At 52.1% G+C, this 18,006-nt stretch overlaps 1 protein-coding gene across 7 annotated transcripts in view; it reads right to left on the reverse strand.

Moving 5' to 3' along the window:
- RALGPS1 (Ral GEF with PH domain and SH3 binding motif 1) overlaps window positions 1-18,006 on the reverse strand; it is a gene marked incomplete at both ends in the record, with an annotated part of 226,438 nt that overhangs the window by 122,122 nt on the left and 86,310 nt on the right. For all 7 annotated transcript variants that reach the window (XM_080708695.1, XM_080708694.1, XM_080708693.1 and 4 more), the window contains one exon: window positions 14,965-15,091. In XM_080708695.1, the coding sequence (XP_080564821.1) occupies window positions 14,965-15,091 (127 nt within the window). The remainder of the gene's footprint in view (window positions 1-14,964; window positions 15,092-18,006) is intronic.

Consider the following 18,006-nt stretch of genomic DNA (forward strand, 5'->3'; position numbering starts at 1 on the left):
CCCACACACGGGCTCCTGGCTCCCTCTCTTATGAGCCCTTTCACCTCAGTAAATTGGAAAGTCCCCTTCCCTCTGTTTGTACGCTTCCCACATCCTCAGGACTCTGCACCCCGCCTCCTGGTCCTTGGCCCATCCGTTGCCTTCTGCGTGCCGGTCCCTGGCTGCTCGCGGTAGCTGGAGGCACCCCCCCCCCCTTGCCTGCCTTTCCTGCCCCACAGACCTTTCTTTCCAGGCAAGATTCCTCCGCCTTCGGTCCTGGCAGGAAAGGGACGGTGGCACATAGCTCGTGTATTCAGTTGCGTATCTTCTATTCATACGTTAGCACCCATGCCATTTTAACCTTCACACAAATAGTAGCCGACCTTGCCAGAGACACTCAGCCGAAGAGAAGGGTCCCCAGACCACCAAGACAGGTCCCAGGTCCCACGCTCAGGCAGACCAGAGTCTGCACCTCATTCCCAAATTACACTTCCCTGGAGGACACGGGCCACCGACATGAGAACTGGCCACTTCTTGCGAGCTGCTGAACCTTCAGGGGCCACCAGGCCCCTTGCCCGGGGGCACCACAGCACGGAGGCTTCCTGAGTCCTGCCCGGCTCCGTGTACTGGGACGACTGCGAGGCAGGGGCAAGAGAAGTTCAGGAAGGCGAGACCCTCCGGTGGGCACGGGGGCTGGGCATGCAAGATGTGGGGCGTTGGTACTGTCTGCGTCTGGGTGCGTGCCTATTACCTCAGCAGCTCTCACGAGTGTACCATGTAGCATGTGTTGTGTATATAAAAGGGAGGGTTTTTTTTTTAATATGTTCCCAGATTATCCTTGTAATGACACAAATCTGCAATAAAAGCCATCAGTGCTACGTGGACGTATCGACACCGCGTGTTTCTGTATTAGAATGCCTTCCTGTGGCCTCCCTGATTGGGGCCCTTTTGAGAAAAACAGGAGGAGATTCCTCTCCAGGGCCCATACACCTACACCATTTACATGACGCCTGCCCTTCAGGAGTCCAAACCGTGACACAGCCAGCGTGGTTCTCTGGAGCCCACCTCACCGCAGCCAGCGGTGCCCTGAATGTCTCCAGGGGCACCCTGGGCGCAGCTCAGAGGCAGGGCACGTGACCCCCGAGAGGGCTCTCCTTCAGGCTGGCCCCCTGTACTCACCTGTGCAGGGCAAACACCAGGGTTCTTCCCTGCCCCTCCCAAGCTTGGGCTCCGCTGCCCTCTCCCCTCGACCCTGCGACAGGCTCCTGACCAGGAGTCTCCATGTCCCACATTAGACAGCAGACCACAGATCTGTGACCCAGGAAGGTGATTCTGAACGTGACGGGCAACCCCAAACCATTAAGGAAAAGACTAAGGAGTGGCAGTTAAACAACAACAACAACAACAAAAACAGCTTTTGTCTTCCAAAAACTAAACAAAATAAAACACTGAAAGACCAAGACTGAAAGGGAAATGTCAAATGAGAAAAATATTTGCAACATAAATTATAAAGGATTAATATTCATGACATGCCAAAAACTTTCCAAATTACGTAAGATAAAAACACTGTGATAGGAAACTCGGCAAAGTCCATGAACCTTAGAAGTTACAAATGGCCAGTCCACAGAAAAGATGTGAACCGCTAGGAACCAGGGAGGGGTGGGAAATGACACCGTCACGCTCTGCCTCTCAGATCTGGAAGATAACAATGCCAGCCTCCGTGTTGCCAAGGGAATGGAAGAACAGGCAGTCTTCACCCTATGGATGGACGTATACATTGACTCATTGACTCTAGCTTTAAAAAGTCATCTGGTGATATATATATATATCAAAATTTTGAATGTATTTAGACCCTTAACCCAGTAGGGTTTTTTTTTTGGGGGGGGTGGTTGGTACTGGGGATCTAACCCAGGTCCATTCTCCCTCTGAGCAACACCCTCAGCCCTTTTTATTTTGAAATAGGGTCTCATTAGGTCGCCAAGGACCTGGCTAAATTGTTGAGGCTGGCCTCAAACCCGAGATCCTCTTGAGATCCCAGGTACTGGGATTATTGGTGTTTGCTGCTACACCTGGCTAAGCCAGCAGTTCTTCTTAACCACTAAGCAATACAACCACAGGAAAGCTCCCTCTAGTCAAGGCATCATAAGGGAGGCCACTGTGTTTTGGAGGCTGCTATGGGCTTAGAAGTGAACTTGTGTTTTTATGTCACCTCCACGCAGCTCTGTGAAGGAGGGCTTACCATTCCCACTTCAGAAGGACAGGAAATGAGGCTCAAAGTCAAGAATGGCCCAGTGGGAGCGAATCCACTGGGTGTTGACCCTCCTCCCACTCCCAGCCAGTTGCTGGGGTCACAGTTTAACCAACAGGCTATCAGAGGAAAAGGTCTTGACCTTGGCCCAGACCACAGCCACGCCTCCCCAACATCTGGAGCGAAGTGGGGGGGGGGAATGCAGGAAACTAAGGAGAACAAGGCGGATCCTTACTGATCAGTGGTCTTGTGTCCAAAGCCCAAGGCAGAGTGCTCTAGGGAGTTCAGCTGGACAATGTGAAGAGCCTTTTTCTAAGCCATTTGGAAACCAAATAAGAGCAGGCCATGACGCCAACCATTTTCCCCAAGCTGCACCCCTGCACCGAACTCTGAGTCTGATTCAAAGTACACCCTGGAGGTAAGGAAGCCTCAGAGGGAATAAGGCCCTCTGAGGCATGGGGGCTGCTCTCCCCAGGGTACAGGCCTGGCCGCAGCACGGAGCCAGAGCATGGGGGACACAGGCTGTGCTCGGGGACCTGGGAGCTGCTCCCTCATTAGCAAACTCGGCCAGTTGGCATCCTGGGATCTGGCCACGCTGATCAACAGCTCCTCTTCTCCCATCCTGGCCAGAGACTTCATAAGGTCACCATCACAGAAGTTCTACCGAGTTCTCCATGGTGGGAGCCTCTGCAGATGGCAGTCTGTTAACAAAGCCTGGATTTTGTCCTGTGCCAGCCAAGCCCCCACATCCCAGTTCTGGCCAATACCTTGATCAGTGACGTTCCCCAAGCGAGTGACCCTCGACAGCACTCCCTCCCCCAAGCCCTGCCAATCTGAGCAAGATGGAGAGAGAGCCTCCAGACCCTTGAGGGCAGTGGTGATGACGTTCCACCATGCTGAGAGTCCACAGACAGGGAGCGGGAGGCGCCTGTCCAGAGGGGAGACGCATGGCACGAGAAGCAAAGGCAAGCAGACTGAGTGCAACAGGTGTAAAAGGCACTCTTTCTGCCTCATTTTACTTGAGTGAAAGGTGACCTGTCTGAAGGCTAAGGGCACATAACACCTACCAGGCTTCCCGTATCAAAAGGCCCAGCGTGACACCGCAGAGAGACGGCCCACAGCCTCTGCAGCATCAGGATGCCGCCTGAACCCCACCTAAGATGTGCAGGGAAGAGGGAGTTCTCCTCATGACAGGACCTCCACCACCACGGGGAGGGGAGGTGTCCACAGTCAGGTGGGCGGGACATCGTTGAGGAACCACTCCCAGGGTGTGGCATGGGTGGACGCGGGGACCACTGTGACTCCGGGTCCCAAGCTGAGGGCTCGAGCTGCCAGAGCAGTGAGAGGAGAAGATTCTGGAATTCACTGACGGGGCTGCCTGGGTGGGGGAGGGGCCGGCAGGTGCAGGAGCCAAGGAGGGAGCAGTGGCGAAGCGGGCTTAGCTGGAAGCGGAGTCACCCACAGAGGAGCCGGGTCAGCACCGAGGGGAGAAGGGCGCTCGTGGGCACAGCTCTGGCTGGGGCTGAGCCGCTGCACAAGATGGCCCTTCTTGCCCCACCCCTCCCCCTGCTCCAACCCCAAGGGCCAGAAAGGTGGGCGGGAGGGGGCAGGACTGGCCGGATCCCCTAGAGAAGTCGACCCACGCCCTCCTCGGCGCCAGGCCTCCAGACTTATGATTGCCACACGGGACTGTCTGCAATGATGGCCCTGGTAGAAGAGACTGGGTTCTGTCACGCCTGACACCAGGAAGGCCGAGGGGCCTGCTGAGCGTTCAGTGTCCAGTGGGACGGGAGCTGGCCCAGCGAGGGGCTCCAAAGGACGCCAGGGAAAATAAGATTGGTTTCTTCTTACACCTGACTGAGTCCAGCTCATTTAATAAGCTGGTTACATAAGCACACGAGGTATCTCCTGGAGCCCCTGGGCAGGGAGGCAGCTGGGCCTCATGAGGGCCGGGAACCAGAAACTGCCTGGAGAGCGTCAAGGGGCAAAGCAGGCCTGCGGCCCCTCTCCTCCACCTTCCTGCAGGGTTTCCGTCTCGGCTTCTCACTGCACATCCCTCCGGTCGGCTCACTGCTGCCACGCGGCTTCCTTGAGCTCACGGGTGCACTGGGTCTGAGGGCCAGCTCACTCCTGCGTGGAGGATCAGATTGGCCAGCCTGGGCTGGGTGTCCACCCGCCTAGGGCTCCGGCCTGTGTGGAATGGACACCGCTGCTGGGGCACGATGCTGTGCAAGAGGCAGGGGGCAGGGGGTTCCTGACTCCCCGGGGAGGGCCGTGGGCCAGGATCTTATCCCAGAAGATATTTCCACTGTGTTCCAGCTGTCATTGCCCCACCCTGCCCAGGAGCATGCTCTGCTAGCAGGATGGCTTCCACCCCATTACTCAGAGATGGGGTCCTATTCCCCAGCTCCTCCCTGGCACCCCCACCCTCCTGAAAAGCACACCTACCTCTCCCAGGCCCAGCTGGGTCACTAAACATGACATCTGGCTATGCCCCAAGAAACTTCTTCCTGCCCTTCCTGGGTACTCTGGATAGAAGGACTGATAGCTGGGTTTCTTAGCTATAATTTGCTCTTGACAGCATTAAAACCAACTACCATCAGGGGTGCCTTCCTTGTGCCAGGCAGTATGTGTGTCTACATTCCCACAACCCTCTAAAGAGTGCTTATGGGTGCTATGGTTTCCCTCCTTCAATAGAGACAGCTGAGGCTCCACAGCATGAGTAGCCTGCCCAGGGTCATTCAGCCCGAGCCGCTGGGATCATCTTTGATCACTGAGCCCTGCCTGTAGGGCGCACATCACCACACCAGTGCGGGCAGTGAGACCGCCAGGGCTCCCCTTTCTGCTTGCTGTCACTCGGGGACACACCTGGGAGCCAGGTGGGCAAGCCTTCTGCCACAGAGTGGCCAGCCAGCCTGCCTGTGCAGAAGCAGCAGGACAGGCAGCTGGTCCCTGGAGCAGAAAGTCGGTCCATGGCTGTTGGCCTGATTTCCCTCAGAGCCGCAGGCACGGAGTAATAAGCTATGGAGAATATTCCATAGCTTCTTGGGCCTCCAAGCCCTTGCCAGGGTTACAGCCACTTGTCCTTTGACCTACAGCCCCCGCCTTTAGCACTTAGCATGTTCCACTGTGGCTATTCTGACTGTCATCTCATGTCCCAGTTCTTCCTGGCCTGAGTCCCGGGCTGCCCTGTCTGGTAACTGGGTTCTAGGTGTGGTTGTTCCACTCCTCCAGGCCTGGGGCTTACTAATCGTGATGGTCTCTCAGACCCCAGAGTCAGGCTGGAACCAGCTCTCTCCTGCGATTCCAACCCCTGTGGACATACCTTGGTGCCTACCATCCCTGGGCCATGCAAGCATCCCTTCCCTCCCAACCTGGGGCATCCCGGGCCAGCTCCGCTCACATATGGGGCCCAGACACAGATTATCCCTCCTGTCTGCGCAGCCTCTCAAAGCACTTCCACATGCGGTCCCTCCGGGTGGGCGGCCATCTGGCTGTCCCATGCCCTGCTCAGGGATGGACACAATGGATCTGCTGTGGGCTGGTGGAGGGGTGTTCCGCTGTGCATCCTGAAGTGGAGGGGCATCTTCGGATGAGAGGAGAGGGCTCCTCTTCCTCCTCTGCCTGAGCCTTAGCAGAGCTGGGAGTGGCCCAGGGCCTGGAGGGGCAGCTCTGTGAAGGGAATGGAATTAGAATTGCCTTCTGTGGCCATGTGATGACAGAGTCCTACACCCTAGTCCTCTCAAGGAGGGGAGAGGATTAGAAGAGGCACGGAGTCTCCTTGAAGCCTGGAATGCAGAGCCAGCCCCAGGCAAGTGTGTTGGGCGAGGTGAAGTCCAGCCCCATCTCCATGGGAACAAAGTCAAGCAGCCATTCCTCGTGGCTCCGGGCAGTACAGGGCTGTGCCGGAGACACAGGGAGAAGGATCAGGATGGATATTCAGGAAACAGGGGCGGGGCAGGGCAGCTGATGGGGTGCTGTTGAAGGTCTGGCTGCCTAGCGTGGGCCAAGGAGCACTGTGAGTGGAGAAGTGCGTGTGTCAGAGAATGCCATCTTTCATCTACCTTTTCAGCATAAATAAAAGAAGGCCAGCGACATCTGGCGTGGGCGAGTGAGGAGGCAGGCATGCCCACGCGGGCTGGAGGATGCTGCAGCCTTCCGGGAGGCCTCCCAGCAGGCACCATAGAGCACATCTACCACTCCATGTTTCAGAGTAGTCTGCCAGGTGAGTGTAGACACAGGCAGAAGGACATTCCCCCTGTGGTATCTAGAAATGGGGAAAGGCAAAAGCCAACCCTGACTGTGATCTGGGGCATGGCCAGCCGGTGAACAAACCCAGCAATATCCAACAAATCCCTCAGGCATCCGTGGGTACCAATGGGAGAGTTCAACATTGCTGCCATCAAATGGGACTATGACATTTTAAGTGTGTGTGTGCAAGGTACAAGTAACAGGAGGTATACAATGTTCCCATTCTGTTTGGAAGTCCATTATCTTACACCCCCCCCCTCCGCCCGGGGTGAGTCTGCCTTGGGTGTGGAGGAGAACATCTGGATGGGTATATATGTACCAGCTGCTAGCAGTGGTGCCTCTGGGCAGGAGCAGAGGAAGAATGTGATTTTCACTTTTTACTTTATAGACTCCTTTATAGCAAGCAATGTGTTGCTTCTGCAATTTTTAGAAGTTATTTAAAAGGATGAGTGGGAGACTAATGCCATGCATGGGCACCGCCTTTCTGGGAGGGAAAGAACAGAGACTCCCCATTCCCACTGAGCAGGCACGGAGGCCTCTGCAGGCCAGCGCCCACTCAGCCACCGCAGCCGTTCTGAGGGTAACCTTCTGGTGTACCTGTCGTCCCTGGGTGCCTGCCTTCCTCACAGAGCTGCAAAAACTCATCCCAGCCAAGGTGGCAATCACCCCTCAACCTGTAGGATTTCTCCCCCGAAATGAGCTTTTGAGAGGGGCCCGGAGCTTCCTGCAGCTTTAGGGGTCCATCTTACAGTCTCCTGACTATGGGCTGTGACAGTTGTTTTTGGTCTCAATATAGATAGGACAACGAAGTATGGTCAACGTGGGTTATTGATAAAGGTTGTGCAATGTATTGGTTATCTACCACTGTGTGACAAATAGCCCCAAACCTGGCAGCTTAAGAACCTGGGCACATCTTACGTGATGTCTCTGGCTTAAGGCTTCTCATGAGGCTGCAGCTGAGCTGCCGGCTGGGGCCAGGGTTTCGTGTGATGGCTCGACTTCTGGGCAAAACCTGCTTCCAACTCGCTTGGCTGTGGTTGGCAGGGCCTGGATCCCAGGCCACGTGTACCTCTCCCAGGCGGACTGCCAAGCACGTGGCAGCTGGACTCCCCCGGGCAGAGTAACTCAAGGGACACAAGAAAGAGCAAGTACTCAACTTAGAAGGGGCAGTCTTTTAGAGTCTAATCTCTGAAATGAGTCACCTTTAATATGACTCTTATGTATACTTTCTAGCTATGAAATAAGTTAAAAATAGTGTCTCCCTCAGAGACATGAAGTTAAAAGGATGAGCAGGAGTCAACATAACTGCTATTGCTGTGCGTTTCCATCAGGGATCCCAGGACGAATGGAAGTCAGAGAGGAACAGGGGTCCTGGAGAGACCACAAAAAGCCCTTTCTCTTGCACACAATCAACTTCTGCTCCTACCTCTTCTAGAGAGGAGGGCTGAGACAAAACCCTGACCCAGAGAAGGGCTGATGGCAGGTCCCCCCAGGGCCCAGAGAGGGAGAGGGACAAGATGCTTTGGCTGGGCCAGCAAGACCGCGAGACGCCAGCCTGCCCCAGAGGGCTCCTCTCCTGACCTCCATGTTTTCCTTCCGCTGTTTATCTCCATGGAGATGGACGTGCTGAAGGCAGGATGCTCTAGGTCAGGGCGGGTGGAACCCCAGCCCTGAGCATGAGGTCTTGAGTTAAACTTGGTACCTGCCTGGCCTATGATGTCGGGTAAGTCACGGGGCAAGCTACGGCGTTGTTTTGTTCATAAAACGAGGATTTAAAATAATATCCACTAGCCTTTTAAAAGAATTGAGAAAAACTATAAAGTCCCAGGGAAAGCTGAATTGTAAGGTTTTACAATCCTGAGATTGTAAAATCAAGGCAAGTCCTCCCTCCTCTGGAAGGGAAAGGCTTGGAGCAATATACAGGTAACTACCCCACAAAACAATGGGAACAGTGTCCTGCATTTTGACTGGGCGAGTACCCCGAGACCATTCTGCTGATAGGGAGCCAGGCTGAGCCCAGCGCAGGGAAGCTGTTCCCAGCTCACTGGGCCCCAGGCAGCGTTCAATGCCTTGATTTGGGGAAGGGAAATCTCACTGAAGGCTGTCCTGGGCTGGAGGAGGGACAGCGGCAATCGTCCACACAGCAAGTGGCCATCAAGGGAGAAAGGGGCCTGGCCCATGGCTCCCGGGACAGCACAGCAGAGCCCAGACTTGGGTTGCTCTGGGGCACCGACGTCCCTTTACCCTCCCCTCGGTCTCGCGGCCCCAGCTGGGGGAGGGGAAGCCTGGCTCCACGTGGGGCCGCTGCGGGGCCTGGCTGGGAGGGCAGGAGGAAGGTGGCCAGTGGAGGACTCAGGGCTGCGGGGCCAGGCAGTCAGCTGAGGTGCTGAGCTGCGACCAGAAAGGAGCTATGGAGCACACGAGTGTTCCTGGGGGTCCTTGGACACATGGGGGTGGGGAGCCGAAAAAAGGCGGGATTTCCTGCATGTGCAATGGAACTTTTCCAGCTGGACATTAACAGAAAGGACTGCCCCACATGCTGGCCAGCCTGGGGTCAGCCCGCTAGCACCAGAGCTAACCCCATCGTTGGTGCTGTTGCGTTTGGTCTGGGTGGCTGCCTTGAGGGGGCCCGTGGCTCACACGCACACGCCGGCCCTCAAAGCCCAGGTCCAAGGGCGCGCATGTGGCTCCCTCAGGAACGAGGGCCATGCCCACCGACGACTCTCTAGGGCTTTCCCAGGCTTGGCTCTAAAATGAACTTTTTTTAGAGGCCTTTCCCTGCCCCTAGCATGTTCTCAACGACACTGATTCATCACCGGCTTACACATAATCCCCTGACTGGTATTCCCTCCTCCAGCCAGACCTCCTGGAAGCCAGTCGCTGCCTTGCTGCCGTCCAGATGCTATAAGCTAAATGCAACCCCCTCTGAACCTCGCTTGGCGTCCTGGCCTAGGACCCTCCCCGGCTCCGCTGCCTGGCCCTCAGGGAGCCGCCTCCCCTTCCACTCCAGCTGTTTCTTGGGACGCCCTCCTCCTCTTTCTTGACTCTGTAGCCAGCTTTTCTAACAAACATGTTTTCCCCACTTGAGGCTCTGGCACAAGCTGTCATCTTTGCTGGGGACACTCTGCACCCTGCTTGCTCATCCCTCAGGGCTCCACTTCCCTCCAGGAGCCCCTTCTTGGGCCCTGGGCTGGGCAGGGCGTCCCTCCACCTGTTCCTTTACCTCCCCCTCCACAATGCTTTCCTCCTTTCTGATTTCTTATTTGTGTCCAGTGCCTATCTTATTTTATATTATTTTTGAAACAGGGTCTCACTAGGCCTCTGAGAGTCTCACTACATTGCTAAAGCTAGCCTCAAACCTGTGATCCTCCTGGCTCAGCCTCCCAGGTGCTGACTGGGAATCCAGGCGTGCGCCACCATACCCGACTCCACTTCTTCCTGGATGTCTTTTGAGTTCTATGACAATTCAGCCCTGTGTATTTCATACTTGCAAACAACATGCTTTTGTTTCAAACTTCAAGATAATCATTTGAAAATAAAGACATACTTTTTTTGTGAGAAATGGGAAGGTTTTCTTGTTTGAAGAAATAGCTTAGGCTCTAGAAGTTTCCTTGACAGTCTAGAGGTCTGGGTATATTTACCAAGAATGTCTAAATATTTTCTTACTACTCAGAACTGTCAGGATGCCTAATTTTTTTTGTTCTTTGAGAGATCACAATTTTCCACACTGCTATGGGGCTTTTAGAATCAGCTCCGAAGCATTTCAAATCCATCACATTCCTAATTTTATTTAGTTATTTCCTGGAAGGAACAAGAACCAAACACCCCCTAAATCAATACAGCTATTTAGAAATCAATGGTGTGGCCGTTCTTCCAAGCCCGCTGCCTGCCATCGTTTCCATCAGAATTGGTGTCCACGGGCTTCACTATCACACAAAATCAGCTCAAACGGTTGGCCTGTTTCCCAATACTGCTTTCACACTTGGAGGTAATTTGGAAGAAACTGCTTCAAAGAAAGTCTTATTTTTTAATGTAATAAGTTTTTCCCTCTGTGTTTTTTAAATTATGTTTCACAAGGAATTCAGGACACCAGAGTGCAGCCAGCTGGCTCTGAAGAGTGACTAAAGGAGCTGGACACACGCCTCCGTGGGGTTAGTGACAACAGGGGACATCTTTACGTGGCCGGTACAGGGGGGAAGAGCCCCAGAACCCAGTCAGCCTGGAGCCTGCCACGGAGGCTTAGGAGAGACACCCCCCAAAACAAAGCCCACCTTCGCTATTGGGGGCCAGAACCTGTTGAAGCAGAGCGCAAGCTCCGGGGCAGCCTGTAACATCAGAGACAGAGCTACCGCTCCTCCCGAGAGCAGCGCCCTCCCTCCCCACAGGAAAAGACCATGGCCGGGACTTTGCCAGGGGAAAAATAAATGGTTTCAGACATTTTTTCCTATATTGCACTTTCCAGGAATTATGTAACAATTCTCTTTAGATAAACAAATCCATCCCTGGGACAGGTTGACTTTTCAAGAGAAACCCAGTATTGGAACCACAACCTGGATGGAGCGGGGTCTGTTCATGGCCGTCAGACTAGCAGGAGGAGCCCCCAGCTACCCTGGGGATGGAGGCTCTGAGCCTCTGCACCTCTGAGCCGGTCCTCGCTTCATGCTTGCTTCTTTTTTCTTTTTTCTTTTTTGCAATCCATGGGGCTCCCTTGGGAAACTGCCACATGCTGTCCTGACCACAGAAGGCAGTTGGAGTCAGGGCCCCCTGTGCTTCTGACTTGCCCACATCAGGGTCATTCTGCGGCAGTCCATTGGCTCCGGCGGGGTAGAGGGACACCGGCAGGAGGCTCACGGGCCAGAAGCAGGGCAGTTCACGTGGCTCACTGAGAGCCAGAGCAGAAAGGAGCGACGGAAGCACCTGCCTCGGGGAGGCGGGCGAGGGAGAGCGAGGAGGGCTGCATCTGACCAGACTCGGGTGACGAGGGCCCCAAGCCAGCTCAGGCTAACGGCGACCTTGGAAGCCAAGGCTGCCCAAGGAAAGAAAGGGTAGAGATGACTACCCACTTCACAGTGCTGGCACCAGCATGTCACAGACAGCAAAGGACGGACAGGGCGGGGTGGGAAATAGCGACCTGGACAGTGGGGATGGGAGTCACAGCCCCGAGCCCTAGGCCCAGATGGCTCTGCCCCTTCCCAGTAATGTGACCCTAGGCAGCCTCTCAGTGCCTGGGCTATTGCGAGCATTTGAAGAGATAATGCACACAGCTCTCATGATCATTCCAGTTAAAGAAAAGAAGCCACCCTTTACCATCCCCTCGCTGAAGCAGAAGATGGCAGCAGGCCACCCTCACCACGGGCCATCAGTCTCATCCCTAACTGGCGGCCTTTCCCCAAATAGAAATGGACCTGGGAGCTGTGTGTAGGGGCGCAGCCTCCCTCTGTGGCCCCGAGATGGGCCTCTATCCACCACCGTGCAGAAAGACGCTGCAGTGCTGCGAGACAGAAGAAAAGGATGAGGATGGATGAGAAAGGCAGAAAGAGAAGACACAGGATGGAACTCAATTCAGTTATGTTTCCCTACTAAAGAGAGGTCTCTCATCGTGGCCAGAACTAAATGTCATGTGCAAAGACCACGCCTAAAACAAGGCAACTTAAAATGCAAATCTCACACAGGGTCAGAAATTTATAAAATAAGTGCAAATTAAAAAGAAAATAAGCCGGGCGTGGTGGCGCACCCTTGTAATCCCCACACGTGGGAGGCGGAGACAGGAAGATTGCGCAGGTTCGAAGTCAGCCGCGCTGGCTTAAGAGACCCTGTTTCCAAATAAAAGTATAAAATAGGTCTGGGAGTGTAGCCCTGAGGTAGAAGGGCTTCCAGGAGCCCCAGTACCACCATAAATAAATAAATAAATAAATAAATAAATAAATAAATAAATAAATGAATAAATAAATAGCCGGGCATGGTGGCGCATGCTTTTAATCCCCGCACTTGGGAGGCTGAGACAGGAGGATCGCAGGTTCACGGCCAGCCTCAGCTTTAGCAAGACCCTTTGCAACTTAATGAGACCTTGTTTCGAAATACAGAACAAAAAAGAGGGTTGGGGTGTAGCTTGGAGGTAGAATGCCCGTGGGTTCCATCCCCAGTACTGCAAAATAAAAAGTGAATAAATGAATAAATGAATACACAAATACATGAATAAATAAATGAAGAAAATAGGTGCCACTCAATTTAGATCAGACAAAGACGCAAAAGCAAGTAAACAGAACTGAGATCGTTTTGCACGGGACGTTTCACAGTGAACTACAACTGCTGCAAGCTTCTATGTACGAAACATGTGAGGCTATCAGAAAACAAGGGGATGCTAACACATACTCCTGTTCTTGGTAGACCAACTTGTCAGAAGTTAATAATTTGAATGTTATAATTCAGCTTATGAGGAATTTGAGAGATTACACCTTCTTGCCCAGCACCCATGAGACATGAATAAAAATTGACCATATATGAGACCACAAGAAAAGTCTCAAATATTTTTAGAAACCTAGAAAGCATATATGTTACATATTCTAAACCAATGTAGAAAATTAGATTATTTTTTTAAAAAACCCAGCCACTCACAGAAGTTATTCATAATACCCCAAAAGTGAAGACACCGCGAATGTCCTCCCAATGAGTGAATATATAAAAAGCAGCACACCTATACCATGTTATTGTCAATAAGAAAAAGTATCTAAGGTGATACATTTTCAAAACGTGATGCTAAGAGAGGGAATCCAGTCAAAATACAACATGTGGGATTCAATTTATATGAAATTTCTAGCATTGGAATATCTATGAAGACAAAAAGTAGGTAAGACTGCTCAGGAATGAGGGTGGGGCGGTGGCTACGGAGGTAAGATGTTTCTTTCTGGAGTGATAAAATACTTTAAAATCAACTGTGGTGATGGTTGCACAATTCTGTAAATATACTAAAATCTGCTCAATTGTACACTTTAAAGGGTTGTGCTGTGCATGGTGGCACATGCCTATAATCCCAGCATTCAGGAGGTTGAGACAGGAAGATCATAGGTTCAAGACAGCCTCAGCCATGTAGTAAGACTCTCGGCAAGACCCTGTTTCAAAATGAAAACTAAAAAAAACAAATAAATAAAAAATAACAGGAGTGGTGCGTGGTGCATGCTTGTAATCGCAGTACTTGGGAGGCTGAGACAGAAGGATCATAGGTTTGCGGCCAGTCTCAGCTACTTAGGCCATTCCCTATTTAGCAAGCCCGTTTCAAAATAAAGAATAAAAAAAAAAAAATAGGTGTTTCCAAATTTAAAAAAAATAATAAAAATAGGTGGGTGTTTCCAAATAAAACTATAAAATAGGTCTGGGAGTATAGCACGGAGGTAGAAGGGTTTCCAGGAACCCCAGTACCACCAAAAAAAAAAAAAAATAGGGCTGAGGGTGTAGCTTGGAGGTAGAACGCCCCTTAGTTCAATCTCAAGTACTGAAAAAAGGGGGGATGGGGATGTAACATAGAGATAGAAAGCCTCTGCGATCAATCCCCAGTGACACACACACACACACACACACACACACTCTCTCTCTCTCTCTCTCTCTCTCTCTCTCTCTCTCTCTCTCTCGAAAAATGTATGACGGGTGTGGTGGCGCACGCTTGTAATCCCTGCACTTGGGAGGCGGAGACAGGAGGATCCCGCTGGTTCGGATGAAAAGACATGCATTTTTCATGTTTTGACCCAGTAAGCACACGTCTAGGAATCTTTTGAAAAGCAATAATCATAGCCACATAAAGAAAGTTGCTGTAATGAAGATGGTGATCACAAAATGTAGAAACAATCTCAGGGTCAATCCTAGAGTTTTTCCCTCCCTTACGTTAGAGACAGATTCAAGTTCGTCAAACCTGTCTGATGTAGGACTGATTCACAGCACAGAAGTGTAGGTAATGAAAAAAATTTAAGTCTGTATCTGTCCAAACAAATAAGCTACAGTGCAAAGTATCTCTAGGTGGGATAACAAGTAATATCAACTTTCTTCTCTTCCTAATTTCTTGCAATGAACATAAATTATAACCAGAAAAAAATAACAATTGATGCTATAATTTTGTTTATATAGGTCTTAAGCACGATACCAATTCCTAGAGAATTAGAACAGAAGGTGTGCCTGAGTTTCAGCTCAGGGGGATGCGGCGGAGCCAGAAGTTTTGCCACCATCATGGTGACCTGCCTGGGCTGCAGTCCAGGGGCCCGGGGTTCACAGATCACATGTCAGGAGGCAGAACACAACTCATCTCTCCCCTTCATCAAAGTTCCCATCTCTGGGCAGTATAAGCAGCCAGGTCCAACCCCAGGAGCCAACCAATTGCCTCTTTATCCATGATCCCTGCTGTTTCCTGGAAACTTCTCAACTAGAAACTGTGAAAACATCTTATTTGGCACTGAGCATGTTTCTTAAAAAAGAAAAAAAAAGCCAATCCAGGCTCCTACCTAGGTAGGGAATACTGGGCACCATCTTTAGGCTTCGGATATATTCCCGAGTCCGCTTGTAGTTATCTTCTTTAGACATTAGATAGTCCAATTTCTCGAAGGTAGTCTTGTCTTTTCGATTCAAAAGCTGGAAGGAGAAGAGATTGTACAGAATGAGAGAGGAAAGAAATAAACCAGAAGAAGCTACAGGGAGAGGACGGCTGTGGAGAAAGAGCGAGGGGGAACAGGCGAAGTGGCGTGGCGAGGGCCACATCCTGGGCATGACTGAAGGCCTGAAAAGGCTGCTGCGTGCACAGGTGGCCAATTTCACAGCTCCAGTCTTGTTGCCTTTGCAGAACCTCACACTTAAAAGATACAGCCCCGATCTCCATGGGCGCGAAGAACCTACGCCCGCGGGGGCTCAGCGGGTGAAGCCAGTTGCTCACGGTCACTGACCAGTGATTTCACAGCTGCGCCAGGCCTCTTTCCTGAACCCACAGCTACTTGCTCTCCCCTGAACACCTCCGCGGTGTACGGCAGCAGGGCCTGAACTCTCACAGGTTCACGCCTCCTGAATTCAGCCGGGACAGGCTCCAACCTAGGCGGTCTCCTCCAGCTCCCCCACACCGCCCTGTGTCACATTTACACTGGGCACAGCATTTCGATCAAAAGAAGACAAGCTTCTTTTCCCTAAGCAGGCATCAAAGGGGTACCCTCGTTACACGCAGGATGAATGGGGACCCACTGCCGAGGTTACAGAAGCCAGCCTCGGGTGTGTAAAGCTGGTGACCTGGGAAAGTGCTATGGAGCCTTCTTGGAAAGGAGGGTCGGAACCTGAAGTCCCAGAGCTCAAGACTTGGCACTAAGGCCTCACGCTGTGGTTGTCCTGAGTGTCCCAGGTCAAGGGGACACGCCTCCCCAACACAATGGCTCTGAGGGAAGGACTTAGGATGGAAAGCCAGGCTTCAAAAGAAGGGCTAGGGCAGGGCCTCTTGGGGACTGCTGGTTTCGGCACAGCATGGACTGATGCTGGGAGCCGCCTTGCGTCTGTCTGCCAGGCCTGAGGTCAATGGCTGAGCCCAGGGGTGTAAGTCAAGCAGGACTCCAGGCCTGGAGCATCCTTGGCCAAGGCTGGTCTTGAGACCCTGATGGTCTGTACACCCACCATATCCATCAGGACGAAGTAGCCAGTGTTCCGAAGCCCATCACACAGCAGAGAAAGGTGAGACAGTTCCAGGACCTGGGTTTGCGGATCCTAGACTCGGGCCGCACCTGGAGTATCAGGGAAGCCAGGGCTGCTTTGGCCAGGCCCTGCCTGATGCCTGCGACCTCAGCCTCTGGAGCCACAGGGATGCAGCCAGGAGACAGCCTGTGGACTTCAGAGAAGACAGGCAGATGACGGAAAAAACTTCTCCCACCAAGAGATTCAGGACACGTGGGGTGGAGAGTCCGCAAGGATGCTAGAACAGGCTGCCTGGCTGCTTCTAATCCCAGGCTGTTACTCATTACTGTAACAAATGGACAGGAAATAACACCATCCTCTCATTGTTGTTTGCAAAGCAGCATAATACACAACTCATCTGATCTTTACACAGCCCAGAGGCAGCAGGGAAGCCAAGATGACTGCCGCTGTTTCAGGTTCACAATCACAGGGATTAAGTGGCTTGTATCTCTGGGAAACTTGATGTGATGGAGGCGTGTGTGTGCCCGGTGACCACGTGCCTAGTGTAGACCCTCCTTGTAAAGCTCAGCAGGCCCTTCCCACCTGGTGCTTTTTTGAATTAACACAGTCTAGAACCTCCCCACTTGGCAATCACCCGTGTTTATCCAGCAGCCGCACAAACCCCAAAGTCGTCCTCACACAAACTACAGTGAGCCGTGCTGGCTCCCGGCGCCCACGGCCCTGGTTCTCTGGCCTCGGCTGTGACTGCCCACGTCCCTGCCGTGCCCAGCACTGTGCACACGGAGTCTGTGAGGTGACAGCTGTCTCCTGTGCTCCCCTCCCCTACATACACACAGGCTGGACTGGGTCGCCTCGCTCCCCTGCTCCACCCTGTGCCTACACATGAGGTTCAGGCTCAGGACAGCACTGGCTTTCTCAAGGATAATACACATGAAATGTATAGTTGCCATGATGCATGCAAAAGTGGCCTGAGAATTTCCTCCACTGAAATGAGGGAATAAACCAGGAAAAGGAAGGCATGGGACAGTGAAGACAGTGGTCCCGACTCCAGCATGATGGAGGCCGATGGGTGGCATCTAAGAGAAAGTGGTCCCCAATAGAACAGCCCTGAAAAGACGTCTCCAGAGGAAAAGGAGGCCCAGAGCTGGGCGGGGTGGTGCACGCCTATAATCCCAAGTCCTTGGGAGGCTGAGACAGAAGGACCGCAGGTTTGAAAACAGCCTCAGCAAGCAGCGAGGCTCTCAGCAAACTTGCAAGACCCTCTTTCAAAATAAAAACAAAAGCCAGGCGTGGTGGCGCACGCTTGTAATCCCAGCATTCGGGAGGCTGAGACCTGGAGGATCGCGGTTCGCGGACAGCCTCAGCTACTTAGTGAGGCCCTCTGCAACTCAGTGAGACCCGGTTTCAAAATAAAGAATAAAAAATAGGGCAGGGGGTGTAGCTTGGAGGTCAAATGCCCCTGGGTTCCATCCCCAGACCCGCAAAAAAAAAAATAAATAAATAAATAAATAAATAAAAACAAAAAATCAGGCTGGGGGGGCTATAGCTCAGAGGTAGAATGCCCTGGGTTCAATCCCCAGTGCCACAAAAAAAGGAGGCTGAATAAGAGACCTGATCTGATAAATAAAAATAAAAATAATTTTAAGGTTGTATGTGTTTATCTGGTAAACAGATGGTAGACAGGATAATAAGATTGTCTTTTAAAAAGGAATTAGAACTATCCAGGGAAATGAAAAAATACTTAAAGAGAACATGGTATCCATAATTTACTGCTTGGCTATATAGTAAGCATATTTATTTACTCACTGCTAATCATTAAGATGCTGGACATTCATTAAACAAGAGGGATTTAATTAGAGTGACATGTTTTTGAAGAAAAA

The sequence above is a fragment of the Muscardinus avellanarius genome, assembly GCF_963383645.1.
Source record: "Muscardinus avellanarius genome assembly, chromosome: 13".
Taxonomy (NCBI): domain Eukaryota; kingdom Metazoa; phylum Chordata; class Mammalia; order Rodentia; family Gliridae; genus Muscardinus; species Muscardinus avellanarius.